The sequence below is a fragment of the Taudactylus pleione genome, unplaced genomic scaffold (genome assembly GCF_031769625.1).
Source record: "Taudactylus pleione unplaced genomic scaffold, aTauple2 ptg000327l, whole genome shotgun sequence".
NCBI lineage: Eukaryota > Metazoa > Chordata > Amphibia > Anura > Myobatrachidae > Taudactylus > Taudactylus pleione.
The window spans coordinates 5148245-5162640 of NW_028284728.1; the positions used below are offsets into that span (position 1 = coordinate 5148245).

The 14396-nt window shown below is 42.2% G+C and overlaps 1 protein-coding gene across 1 annotated transcript in view; it reads right to left on the reverse strand.

The window, feature by feature from the left end:
* Window positions 1–5563: 5563 nt before the first annotated feature.
* LOC148509420 (uncharacterized) overlaps window positions 5564–14396 on the reverse strand; it is a 54502-nt gene continuing 45669 nt past the window's right edge. The window contains exons 6-7 of the mRNA XM_088443129.1: window positions 8900–9025; window positions 5564–6177 (exon numbers count right to left, since the gene is read on the reverse strand). Of these exons, the coding sequence (XP_088299255.1) occupies window positions 8921–9025 (105 nt within the window). The 3' untranslated portion in view covers window positions 5564–6177; window positions 8900–8920. The remainder of the gene's footprint in view (window positions 6178–8899; window positions 9026–14396) is intronic.

The following is a 14396-nucleotide window of genomic DNA, read 5'->3' on the forward strand; positions in this document are numbered from 1 at the left end:
TATCCTTTGTTATAATATTATATATTAGACAGAAGCTTAGAGTACATTGTATATCTATATTACTGCTGTGTATACACCATAATAAAACTTCAATTCAGATGATAATGCAGGTTAGTAGGTCAGTAGCACAATTCCACACTTTTTCTTCTCCAGGATCTCATTTTCTTTTCCATGAAGACATGTTATCTTAACCCTTACACAGAATATCCACTTCAAAAGGAGTTTCACACTAGGATTTTCACACCTATACAATAGGAATGGCTTCTAACACCTTTCCACAAGCCTGCTTTGCCCTGGAATAATTTGTGTTACTCTAAATCGTCAACTGAAAAGACAAGTTAGCTTATTTAGATATTCCTTATTCAAAATATACCTTTTGTACAAGAGAGAAGCAACTGGACATAGCAATAGCCAATTTAAATTAGACTGTTCATGAATCCCATTATAACTTCTGGATCACACACAGAGTTGAGAAAACAGAAACAGAAAAACTGCTTGATCTTCTCTCATCATCAAATGCAATTCATGCTCTCTCATCGATGACCCAATGTATTTTTACACCTCCAGCTTTATGCTTTCACTCCACCCACCACGAACAGCAGTTCCTATTGATCCAGCACAGGCTTCCATTCTTATATCCCTTGGCATTTTCAAAAAAACTCAATGGTGCAGTCGTGGGAAGCGAGGACAAAAATGTCTTATCTGCTGTAACCACCTAAGTTCCTTGCCTTCAGGTTCACCAGTTTCATATAGGAGACAAATAGAAGTGGTACCGATTAAACGGCCCTGTGCTTGGAAGAACAGAACAGATCTTTAAGCTCTTGCACTGTGACTTACATCCCCAGAGCTCCTACACTCAATATAAAGAAAACTACAGGCCGTCTGATATGCCCAATCAGGTCCGTCCTTTGTAATGTCAGATCTATAAGAAACAAGACTGCCACAATTGCTGACCTTATTGAATCTTCAGAGCTTGCCTGTATTACAGGGACTTGGCTAGACGAAAATGCAGCACCTATCTTGGAAGCTGCAGTTCCAACAAATTACTCTGTCATTCACAACCCAAGACTAAACTGCAGGGGAGGGGGAGTGGCCATCTGCTTTAAAAAAGCACTTAAACTTAGGGTCCACCGAAGGGAAATGACTCACTCATTTGAGTGCATTGCTGCTAGGATTCAGAGTACTTCTCATTTACCGCCCCCCTGGGAATGGAAAGATATTTCTCCAAGAATTTGCAGATATTGTTGCTGGACTAGTTCTGGAGCATCAAAAATGGCTAATCCTTGGGGATTTCAATGCATGGGTTGATGATGAGCTCTCTCGCCTTGGCCAAGATCTCCTGTGCACAATGAATGCTCTGGGCCTCACACAAGTCATTCCTTCGGCTACTCATATAAGTGGTCACACTCTTGATCTTGTCTTCCAGATTGGATTCGAAGTCTCTGACCTAAATATAAACCCAGTCACATGGTCAGACCACCACTCAATTCGCTTCTCAGTCGCAACCCCTCAAAATAGAACTTTACCCATTGAGTTGACAAGGTATCGTCCAAGGAGGGGCATGACCTCCCAGGCTCTTGCAGCAAACCTGGATCTTTCTGCAGTAATGGGGGCCTGTGAAGATCCTTGGTCCCTTGACAGCTGCAATGGATATTATCGCCCCTGTGCATATACGACCCCGCATACCACACCATCAACCCCTTGGTTTGACAATAGTTTTAGTGAACTCAAGAAAAGGGGGCGTAGACATGAAAGACAATGGAGGAAGATGAACCTGGTAGAGGATAAGTTAACACTAATCAAACATATTGGAGAATATTAATCAACAATCACCCATAAGAAAACAGTTCCTTTCAAATGAGATCAAGGCAGCAAACAATAGGCCAGCTCAGCTTTTCCGTGCAGTGGAGATGCTTTGCAACCTGCATGCCTGCAGCTTGATGAAACCCTCTCCCAGTCAAGATGCAATGAGTTTGCAAAATTAATTGCAGATAAAGTTTCCTCCATCAGGGCTGGAATCCCCACAGTGCCATCAAAGGAGTGCCAAACTACCAAGCCTGCCAAGATAAGCCACCTGTCTCCCTGGTGCAGCTTTGACATAATGGATGTAAAAGACATTGCTAAAATTATCAGAATATTGCGACCCACCACCTCTGACCTGGACCCTGCCTCAACCAAGCTTCTCATATGGTGTATATACATTATTAGCCCTGTAATTGCAAAAATAGTTCAATGCTCTTTGCAATCAGCCATTTTTCCAGAACCACTAAAGGAAGCAATTGTTTGACCACTTCTAAAAAAAACAATATTTAGACTCCGACTGCCTGACCAACTATGGACCAGTATCAAACCTTCCTTTTCTAGGAAAGGTCATTGAGAAAGTGGTGGCAATGCAACTGGAAACCTACCCGTCTACCCATGATATTTATGATCCATTCCAGTCAGGATTCAGGAGAAGACATAGCACTGAAACAGCCCTGGTATGTGTGCTTAATGATCTTCTGATGGCAAGAGACAGAAGTGATAGTTCAATCTTAATCCTTCTGGATCTCTCAGCAGCATTTGATACTGTGGACCACGAGATTCTAATTGAGCACCTGAAAAATTTCTGTGGACTGGATGGCACAGTTCTTAGCTGGTTCAAATTATTTCTGACTGGCAGGTCACAGAGAGGTTCTTCTGGAGTAAACTCTTCATCACCAGTGCCACTTCCATGCGGTGTCCCACAGGGTTCTATACTATTTCCCATGCTTTTTGCAGTATACATGCTACCATTGGGTGAAATAATCAGACGTCATGACCTGGTCTGCCACTGCTATGCAGATGATGCACAACTGTATCTGTCCTTTGCTCCAGGTACAAAGGACCCCCATAACAACCCTAAATGGCTGCCTAGCTGAGCTTCAGGAGTGGATGACTGCCAGTTGGCTGCGACTGAACCCTGATAAAACAGAGGTCCTTATGATAGGTCACAGGACAGGGCTACAGCATAGTAAACCAACAGGACTTACGCTTGGGGGATCAGAATTACAAAACACTGAACATGTGCGGAATCTTGGTGTTGTCCTGGATAGTGTCTTGACACTTAAACATCAGGTATCAGCTACAGTCAAATCCTCATTCTTTCATCTGAGGAACATAGCCAGAATCAAGCACTTAATTCCCTCAGAAGATCTGCCTAAAGTCATACATGCATTTATATCATCACGCCTAGACTACCGCAATGCCCTCTACCTTGGTCTCCCAGCAAAATAATTGCACCGCTTGCAGATGGTACAAAATGCAGCTGCTAGGCTATTAACCAACCAGCCCCATTCCAGCCTCATAACACCCATTCTCTACTCCCTTCACTGGCTGTCTGTCAGATAGCGATTTGTTTTTCGAGATCGCCTTAGTAACTTACAAAGCCCTACATGACCATTGCCCAAGGTACCTGAAGCAGCTTCTGATTCCTTACTGTCCTACTCGATTACTGCGATACGTTGACGAAGAACTATTAACAGTACCTAGAATCTCGCCGAATGTGTCTGGGGGTCGAGCTTTCAGTTTTGTGGTTCCAACCTTATGGAACTCACTTCCCCGCACAGTTCGTGAGGCCTCCACTCTAGAATCCTTCAAAAATAGACTGAAGACTTACGTCTTCACCCAACAGTCACTAATGGCCCTTGTTTAAGCTTATTTTGTATTATGCATTGTAAATGTAAAGCACTTTGAGTCCTTTAGGAGAAAAGCGCTATATAAATAAAATTATTGTTATAATTATTATTACTTCTTATGCTCTGTTGCTTATCTGGGTATTATGGTCGCTAATGTAGCAATGTATATTATCCTTGTCCTTGTCCTGCATTGTATTGTACTGTGTCACTGGTCAACCTATTTGTTTATGTACTTTGTAAGGCGCTGAGGAACACTTGTGGCGCCATATAAATAAATGATAATAACAATGCAGGTTAAGTCAGATATTCACAGTAAATTATGGCTATCCTCATAGTGCAATTCAGATCATATATTCACAGTTTAGTAATCCGCCTATGTGTGTCATTTGCACAGTGATATCTCATTAAGTTATTCACAGATAGAGACTGCAAATGATAATGTGTTGGTCAGTAATAGGAGAGTGAATAGACAGTGGCAGAGATTTATGAATATGCACAGGGCCGGATTATAGGGAGGGCGACAGGGGCGGTCGTCTCGGGGCTCCCACCCATACTGTCCCTAACCTGGCCAGCCCCTTCCCCACGATGATTTCCAAATACTAGGTTACACAATCAATGACAAAAAAAAAATCTAAAAGACTACAGACACACACACTGACACAGACTACAGACATACACACACACACACACATACTGACACAGACTACAGACACACACACTGACACACTCACACACAGACACACACACACTGACACAGACTACAGACATACACACTGACACAGACTACAGACATACACACACACACACACACTGACACAGACTACAGACACACACACTGACACAGACTACAGACATACACACTGACACAGACTACAGACATACACACACACACACTGACACAGACTACAGACACACACACTGACACACACACTGACACAGACACACACTGACACAGACTAGACACACACACTGACACAGACTACAGACACACACTGACACAGACACACACACACTGACACAGACTACAGACACACACACTAACACACACACTGACACAGACTACAGACACACACACTGACAGACACACACACTGACACAGACACACACTGACACACACACACACACACACTGACACAGACTACAGACATACACACACTGACACAGACTACAGACACACACACTAACACACACACACACACACACTGACAAAGACTACACTGACACACACCTCTCAATTAAAAACACAAATAAATACAGCTCTGGCATCATTACACCCCACATGTTATACACAGACCTGCAGTGCAGCTGGAGTCCAGGAGAGACTGCCGGCAGTACCATCAGATCTCTGTCACCGGCAGCAGCTCCCTCTCAGCCTCTCACAATGCTGGTGCTGCCATGTGAACTGCCTAGGAGGGACTGTGTGCTGCCGCTGCAGCTCCCCCTACAGCCAGCACAGTATGACAGCAGGCACAGTTGCCTGAGCTTCTCTTTTAAAAAAATAAAAAATAGTTCAGCTGCGCAGCGATGGAGCAGCTGGCAGGGGGGGTTTCTAGGTTCTCAGAAACCCCCCCTGTGTGCGCGGGTGGCTACTTCATTACAGTGATGATCAGTAATATGTCTGGCCAGGCTGGCTCTCAGTCTTACCCCATCTAATCCTGCGCAGCTTTCCATGGTAATATACTAAGTATCTGAATGTGACACCTTATTGGTCCATTTGAAGCCACGGATGTAAAATGCAATTTATACCTATACCCCCCTCATCTCTCTTTATTATCCAACCTTGATCAGCTCTCAAGCTATGATCACACACTCATCTATTATTCTAGATAGCTTTGTGAGCAGTATTAGCAGGTGCAATGTTCTGCAGCTCCCATCTTCCCCTCAATGCCTTTTCAATAAAATGGTTCTAGCCAAGTAAAAATCACTATTAACCCTCTCCTGACTTTCCACCCTTCTGATTTTTACGTGTACACATGATCCCTTATTTACTTTAGAAGTAAAGCCTCCATTGTTCTTTCACACTACACCGCAGATACCAGGTTTGATTATATAATATAGCGTAATAACATAAAACAAAGAATGCAATATAAAACCAATAAGCAGGATTACAATTAAACAATCTGGCCATTCTTGTTTCTTCTCTCTGATTGCCTTTATAGGTTTTAATTACAAATCATAACGAATAATAATTGATTGGCTGTGTAATATGTGTATAATTTAATTGGTTACATATGAGGCGAGTCTGTGTTGGTAATGTTCAGTTCAGTACATTTATTTGGGTGTGTCCATGTGTCATTGTCCTGTAATAATAGTACATTGTATGGCTATAGCAACATATGGCATATTGGTGAATGTACTGTATGTGGATCCAACAATTGTTACATGACCCAAGGTCAGCTAGTGTGTAATGTAATGCTTGTGCAATTCTTTTTTTCTTTCTTGGATTCCTTTTTTTGAATGAGAAATCATTTCCAGACCACCATCATTGTCAGACAAACCCTCAGTCATCTCATCTCCTCACCTATAAAGTAAATCAAGAGAGAAAAGTTAGATTTACTTTCCAACAAAAACATATAACAATGTCCTTGCCCTGCTGCAATCATCTTCCCCATCTTTCTGTATTTCCTGTACTTTATAACAATAGATGTCTGTGCAGCAAAGATGTCTAATAAGCAAAGGTCATTCCACCCTCTGATGTCACTCTATGATGATACCTGCCTCTGATACCACCCTCTGATGTCACTCTATGATGATACCTGCCTCTGATACCACCCTCTAATACCACCCTCTGATGTCACTCTATGATGATACCTGCCTCTGATACCACCCTCTAATACCACCCTCTGATGTCACTCTATGATGATACCTGCCTCTGATACCACCCTATAATAATACCACCCTCTAATACCACCCTCTGATAACAACTCCCTCTGATAATAACACCCTCTGATGATACCACCCTCTGATGATACCACCCTCTGATAATAACACCCTCTGATGATACCACCCTCTGATAATAACACCCTCTGATGATACCACCCTCTGATGATACCACCCTCTGATGATACCTTATGATAATAACACCCTCTGATGATACCACCCTACGATAATAACACTTTATGATGATACCCTATGATAATACCACCCTCTGATGTCACTCTATGATGATACCTGCCTCTGATACCACCCTCTGATAATAACACCCTCTAATACCACCCTCTGATAACAACTCCCTCTGATAACACCCTCTGATGATACCACCCTCTGATAATAACACCCTCTGATGATACCACCCTCTGATAATAACACCCTCTGATGATACCACCCTCTGATGATACCACCCTCTGATGATACCTTATGATAATAACACCCTCTGATGATACCACCCTACGATAATAACACTTTATGATGATACCTGCCTCTGATGATACCCTATGATAATACCACCCTCTGATGATACCACCCTCTGATGATACCACCCACTGATTAATAAAATACATAGCCTGCTATAACACACCATCCCATATGTGAACTTTTCTCTCAATTCACTAAATCACGCTGGCAGAATGTGGATGGTAAGAAATGTAAATGACTCAGGACCTGATTCAGACCCGGACGCTATGAAGCGCTCCCTTGTAGCTGGCCGATGTCCAGAAATCTTTCCCATATACTCCATTTAATGTGCTTTATTGCACACCTGAGGGAAGGGAGACGCCCTCAGTCTGGATTAGCACCCCTACCTTATTGGTTTAAAAGCATGGAGTCTTGTAATGTATATGCACACTGGTATTAGGCACAATTCTAGGTAAGTCCTACAAGTTTTATATACTGTAGTGCAACTTTGGTTCATTTTTGGGGCGTGGGTCCCCCTGGATTGCCTTTGTTGATCTGTTTCAGGGCACTGCATTATAATACAATTTTCTTTTATAACACATTTTAACCCTTCACTGTTTGTTTTTTATATATGTACCTCACTTTTTATTTTCATTCTTTATATGCAGCAGTAACTGCTCCTAACTATCTCTTTCACACTGCACTTTTCTTACTATGGCGGTGTCCTGGGGCGGCTTAGCTGGGCTAGTTTGGGGGTGTCCTGTGCTCTGGATTTGAATCTTAGTATGTTAGGGACCTACCCTAAAGAGGTTACCTGGATGTGGTGGGTAGGCCCATAACCTTGGCCAAGATTATGCTAAAAACCTCTATTGATTGCAAAATTTTATTGCATTTATATATTATTAATAATTTGGAGTTGTGCACCTGAGATTTGTCTGTTTTTAAGAAATGTAAATGACTCAGGACCTGATTCAGACCCGGACGCTATGAAGCATTCGCTTGTAGCTGGCCGATGTTCGCATTCTATGCATGCATCTCATTGTGTATGCGCTAACCAGTGCACAAGATCAAGATGCGTTCGCTTGCCCAGCATAGACAGCCCAGCAGAGTGAGTGACAGGAGAAGCAGATATTGTCTATCGGCCATTTTCCCGATGACCTGTACAGACACTATAGACTCTGGGCACACTCTAGTGCTCAGAGTCTATAACTCTGGTGCTGGCCGCGCACAGCTCAGTGCGCTGCTGGCCGCCGGGCGGAAAGGAGGGGGCCCATTTCGGAGACTGCACAAGGGTCCCCTCCTCTCTAGAAACGCCCCTGAATGGAGCTAACTGCTCTATCATTTGGAAATTCATGTGCTGCAAGGTGTAGATGCCCGTCCATTCCACTTGTGCAGCAGCTTTCCACTATTCCTTGTATACTGAGACGTCTAAATCTACAATGGCAGTTCTGTCCTGCACTCCCTTGTAACTGATATCCATGCGCTGGATGCCCATGAAGGAACTGAACACAGTTCCCTATTATCATCCTTCACTATTGACTCTTGTTTAGCAATGTTATACTATAACCAGCCTATGAAAATAACAGCAAAAATACCCCCCCCCCAAATAAGCACTAAGCACCCTACTTCTGGGACCAAATCTTCCAAGAGGAACCAGTGAAGATAGACTGTGGTATTGGCAGGCACAACATAGGGGTATTCAGACTTTATTAAATGTATGTTTTGAAATGTGTAGTGTGTGATTGTATGTATGTATGTATGTATGTATGTATGTATGTATATACTGTATGTATGGCTGAGACGGGAGAGATTGTTAAAATTGTTATGTATTTTCTGTAAGATATTGTAACTGCTATTGGTGATTAGGAAATATCTGCATACAGACCCTTGCTATACAGTCACTACTATACCTTTCATCTCTTCTGTACCGTTTAGGTACCGTTCTGCCTTGCCGCTTCTTTCAGCCTTGCTATTTCAGCCCTCAGTTGGTTAATTAGAGATTCCATCTTGTTTTTCTCTTCATCCATCTTTTTAAACTGTAAAATTCACGTTATAAATTAAGACAGTACCAGTCACAACATTTGTCATTATCACAGAGACACATCTCCTTCATCTTTTATTTTCTACAAACCATAGATGCAAAAGGTAACAAAGTAAGAGAAGAAGGAAAAAGGGTAACAAGGGAAATATGCTGAGTATCTGTCAGTTAATAGAAAATAGGCAATATCAGTCATCTGTCAAGCCCTGGTGTTTTAAGGGCTCCTGTAGTAGGAACACGGACCTCTGGGCCAAGGGCAGTGGGTGCTAAGAAATGGGAATGTGATATATAAGCCCTCTTCATATGTCTCTCCCAGATGTTTGCGAGACCTACCCCAAGGCGCGGAGTCTAATCCACCTGATGATCTTCACCATTGACCCCTCCAATCGGGATGTGGGTTTTGCTGCACCAGGTGAACAGGTCGCAGCCACTGGGGTAGGCACCTGGAGAAAATACAGAGCTAGATATGGGAGGACAATATAAGCACTGACGAGGTTGGAGTATAGTAGATGCAGAAACTGATGAGCGGAGAAAGGTACTTTGGAGTTTGATATGCTAGTAGCGAGAATAACTTGCACTTGATATGAGATACTGAATAGCGAGAATAACTTGCACTTGATATGAGATACTGAATAGCGAGAATAACCTGCGCTTGATATGAGATACTGAATAGCGAGAATAACCTGCACTTGATATAAGACATTGAATAGTGATGGTAAGCTGTACCTGATATGTGTGATGTTCTGGTTTTGTTGTGGGCCCGTGGTGGTGATAGGAGCAAATACAGAAGCAGATTTAAAATAAAACGTGGAACTAAAGTGCAAATGGGAACTGAGGTGAAGCAATGAGTAAAAGTCCAGGTAGTGGCAGATAGGAGCAGTCCAGTAATCCGGGTCTTGTGAGGCTGTAATGAAATGCAGGTTGAAGTGAATTTGCAGGCTGTAGTGAAGTGCAGACTGAAGTGAATGGATAATGTCCAGGTGATTAGCAAGTGGAGGCAGGGTGCAGGGTAACAGCTGACACAGGTACTGAGGCAAGGGAGAGGCAATAGAAGGAGGCAGAGGATTCCAGCAGGGTATTGAGCAGGTCAGGTAAGCAGGCTAAGGCAAAGATCCAACAGGCAGTAAGTGAGCACAGGAACTCTCTCTCAGCGGCGGCTGAGAAACACATTGCACTGGCAATGAAAGAGAGCTCTCAACTCCCTTAAATACCCAGTGCTCCGCTGTGACAGGCCAGAGAGAGCGTGTGACCCACCAGGATAGGGCAATTAGATCACAAGGCTAGAGGCAAGATGGCGGCGCCCATGCTGGAGCGGACGGAAACACCGCCAGACCAAACAAGCCCAGAGTGACAACATGCCTGTGCAGGATCGTGCACAACCAATGCTCCCCTCAGGCACCAGCACCACCGACAGATGCCCCCCGCCATATGAGATAATGAATAGCGAGAATAACCTGCACTTGATATAAGACACTGAATAGTGATGGTAAGCTGTTCTTGATATGAGTTACTGAATAGTGATGGTAAGCTGTACCTGATATGGGATACTGAATAGCGATGATAAGCTGTACTTGATATGGGATACTGAATAGCGATGGTAAGCTGTACTTGATATGGGATACTGAATAGCGATGGTAAGCTGTTCTTGATATGAGTTACTGAATAATGATGGTAAGCTGTACTTGATATGGGATACTGAATAGCGATGGTAAGCGGTTCTTGATATGAGTTACTGAATAGTGATGGTAAGCTGTACCTGATATGGGATACTGAATAGCGATGGTAAACTGTACCTGATATGGGATACTGAATAGCGATGGTAAGCTGTACCTGATATGGGATACTGAATAGTGATGGTAAGCTGTACCTGATATGGGATACTGAAAAGTGATGGTAAGCTGTATTTGATATGGGATACTGAATAGTGATGGTAAGCTGTATTTGATATGGGATACTGAATAGTGATGGTAAGCTGTACCTGATATGGGATACTGAATAGCGATGGTAAGCTGTATTTGATATGGGATACTGAATAGCGAGAATAACCTGCACTTGATATAAGACACTGAATAGTGATGGTAAGCTGTACCTGATATAAGACACTGAATAGTGATGGTAAGCTGTTCTTGATATGAGTTACTGAATAGCGATGGTAAGCTGTTCTTGATATGAGTTACTGAATAGCGATGGTAAGCTGTACCTGATATGGGATACTGAATAGTGATGGTAAGCTGTACTTGATATGGGATACTGAATAGTGATGGTAAGCTGTACCTGATATGGGATACTGAATAGCGATGGTAAGCTGTATTTGATATGGGATACTGAATAGCGAGAATAACCTGCACTTGATATAAGACACTGAATAGTGATGGTAAGCTGTACCTGATATAAGACACTGAATAGTGATGGTAAGCTGTTCTTGATATGAGTTACTGAATAGCGATGGTAAGCTGTACCTGATATGGGATACTGAATAGTGATGGTAAGCTGTACCTGATATGGGATACTGAATAGCGATGGTAAGCTGTATTTGATATGGGATACTGAATAGTGATGGTAAGCTGTACCTGATATGGGATACTGAATAGCGATGGTAAGCTGTATTTGATATGGGATACTGAATAGTGATGGTAAGCTGTACCTGATATGGGATACTGAATAGTGATGGTAAGCTGTACCTGATATGGGATACTGAATAGCGATGGTAAGCTGTATTTGATATGGGATACTGAATAGTGATGGTAAGCTGTACCTGATATGGGATACTGAATAGCGATGGTAAGCTGTACCTGATATGGGATACTGAATAGTGATGGTAAGCTGTACCTGATATGGGATACTGAATAGTGATGGTAAGCTGTACCTGATATGGGATACTGAATAGCGATGGTAAGCTGTACCTGATATGGGATACTGAATAGCGATGGTAAGCGGTACTTGATATGGGATACTGAATAGTGATGGTAAGCGGTATTTGATATGGGATACTGAATAGTGATGGTAAGCTGTATTTGATATGGGATACTGAATAGCGATGGTAAGCTGTATTTGATATGGGATACTGAATAGTGATTTTAAGCTGTACTTGATATGGGATACTGAATAGCGATGGTAAGCTGTATTTGATATGGGATACTGAATAGCGATGGTAAGCTGTATTTGATATGGGATACTGAATAGCGATGGTAAGCTGTACTTGATATGGGATACTGAATAGCGATGGTAAGCTGTATTTGATATGGGATACTGAATAGCGATGGTAAGCTGTACTTGATATGGGATACTGAATAGCGATGGTAAGCTGTACTTGGGATGGGATACTGAAAAGCGATGGTAAGCTGTACTTGATATGGGATACTGAATAGCGATGGTAAGCTGTTCTTGATATGAGTTACTGAATAGCGATGGTAAGCTGTACCTGATATGGGATACTGAATAGCGATGGTAAACTGTACCTGATATGGGATACTGAATAGCGATGGTAAGCTGCACCTGATATGGGATACTGAATAGTGATGGTAAGCTGTACCTGATATGGGATACTGAAAAGTGATGGTAAGCTGTATTTGATATGGGATACTGAATAGTGATGGTAAGCTGTACCTGATATGGGATACTGAATAGTGATGGTAAGCTGTACCTGATATGGAATACTGAATAGCGATGGTAAGCTGTATTTGATATGGGATACTGAATAGCGAGAATAACCTGCACTTGATATAAGACACTGAATAGTGATGGTAAGCTGTTCTTGATATGAGTTACTGAATAGCGATGGTAAGCTGTTCTTGATATGAGTTACTGAATAGCGATGGTAAGCTGTACCTGATATGGGATACTGAATAGTGATGGTAAGCTGTACCTGATATGGGATACTGAATAGCGATGGTAAGCTGTATTTGATATGGGATACTGAATAGTGATGGTAAGCTGTACCTGATATGGGATACTGAATAGCGTTGGTAAACTGTACCTGATATGGGATACTGAATAGCGATGGTAAGCTGTACCTGATATGGGATACTGAATAGTGATGGTAAGCTGTACCTGATATGGGATACTGAATAGCGATGGTAAGCTGTACCTGATATGGGATACTGAATAGCGATGGTAAGCGGTACTTGATATGGGATACTGAATAGTGATGGTAAGCTGTACTTGATATGGGATACTGAATAGCGATGATAAGCTGTACTTGATATGGGATACTGAATAGCGATGGTAAGCTGTACTTGGGATGGGATACTGAAAAGCGATGGTAAGCTGTACTTGATATGGGATACTGAATAGCGATGGTAAGCTGTTCTTGATATGAGTTACTGAATAGTGATGGTAAGCTGTACCTGATATGGGATACTGAATAGCGATGGTAAACTGTACCTGATATGGGATACTGAATAGCGATGGTAAGCTGCACCTGATATGGGATACTGAATAGTGATGGTAAGCTGTACCTGATATGGGATACTGAAAAGTGATGGTAAGCTGTATTTGATATGGGATACTGAATAGTGATGGTAAGCTGTACCTGATATGGGATACTGAATAGTGATGGTAAGCTGTACCTGATATGGAATACTGAATAGCGATGGTAAGCTGTATTTGATATGGGATACTGAATAGCGAGAATAACCTGCACTTGATATAAGACACTGAATAGTGATGGTAAGCTGTTCTTGATATGAGTTACTGAATAGCGATGGTAAGCTGTTCTTGATATGAGTTACTGAATAGCGATGGTAAGCTGTACCTGATATGGGATACTGAATAGTGATGGTAAGCTGTACCTGATATGGGATACTGAATAGCAATGGTAAGCTGTATTTGATATGGGATACTGAATAGTGATGGTAAGCTGTACCTGATATGGGATACTGAATAGCGATGGTAAACTGTACCTGATATGGGATACTGAATAGCGATGGTAAGCTGTACCTGATATGGGATACTGAATAGTGATGGTAAGCTGTACCTGATATGGGATACTGAATAGCGATGGTAAGCTGTACCTGATATGGGATACTGAATAGCGATGGTAAGCGGTACTTGATATGGGATACTGAATAGTGATGGTAAGCTGTATTTGATATGGGATACTGAATAGCGATGGTAAGCTGTATTTGATATGGGATACTGAATAGTGATGGTAAGCTGTACCTGATATGGGATACTGAATAGCGATGGTAAGCTGTACTTGATATGGGATACTGAATAGCGATGGTAAGCTGTACTTGATATGGGATGCTGAATAGTGATGGTAAGCGGTATTTGATATGGGATACTGAATAGTGATGGTAAGCTGTATTTGATATGGGATACTGAATAGCGATGGTAAGCTGTATTTGATATGGGATACTGAATAGTGA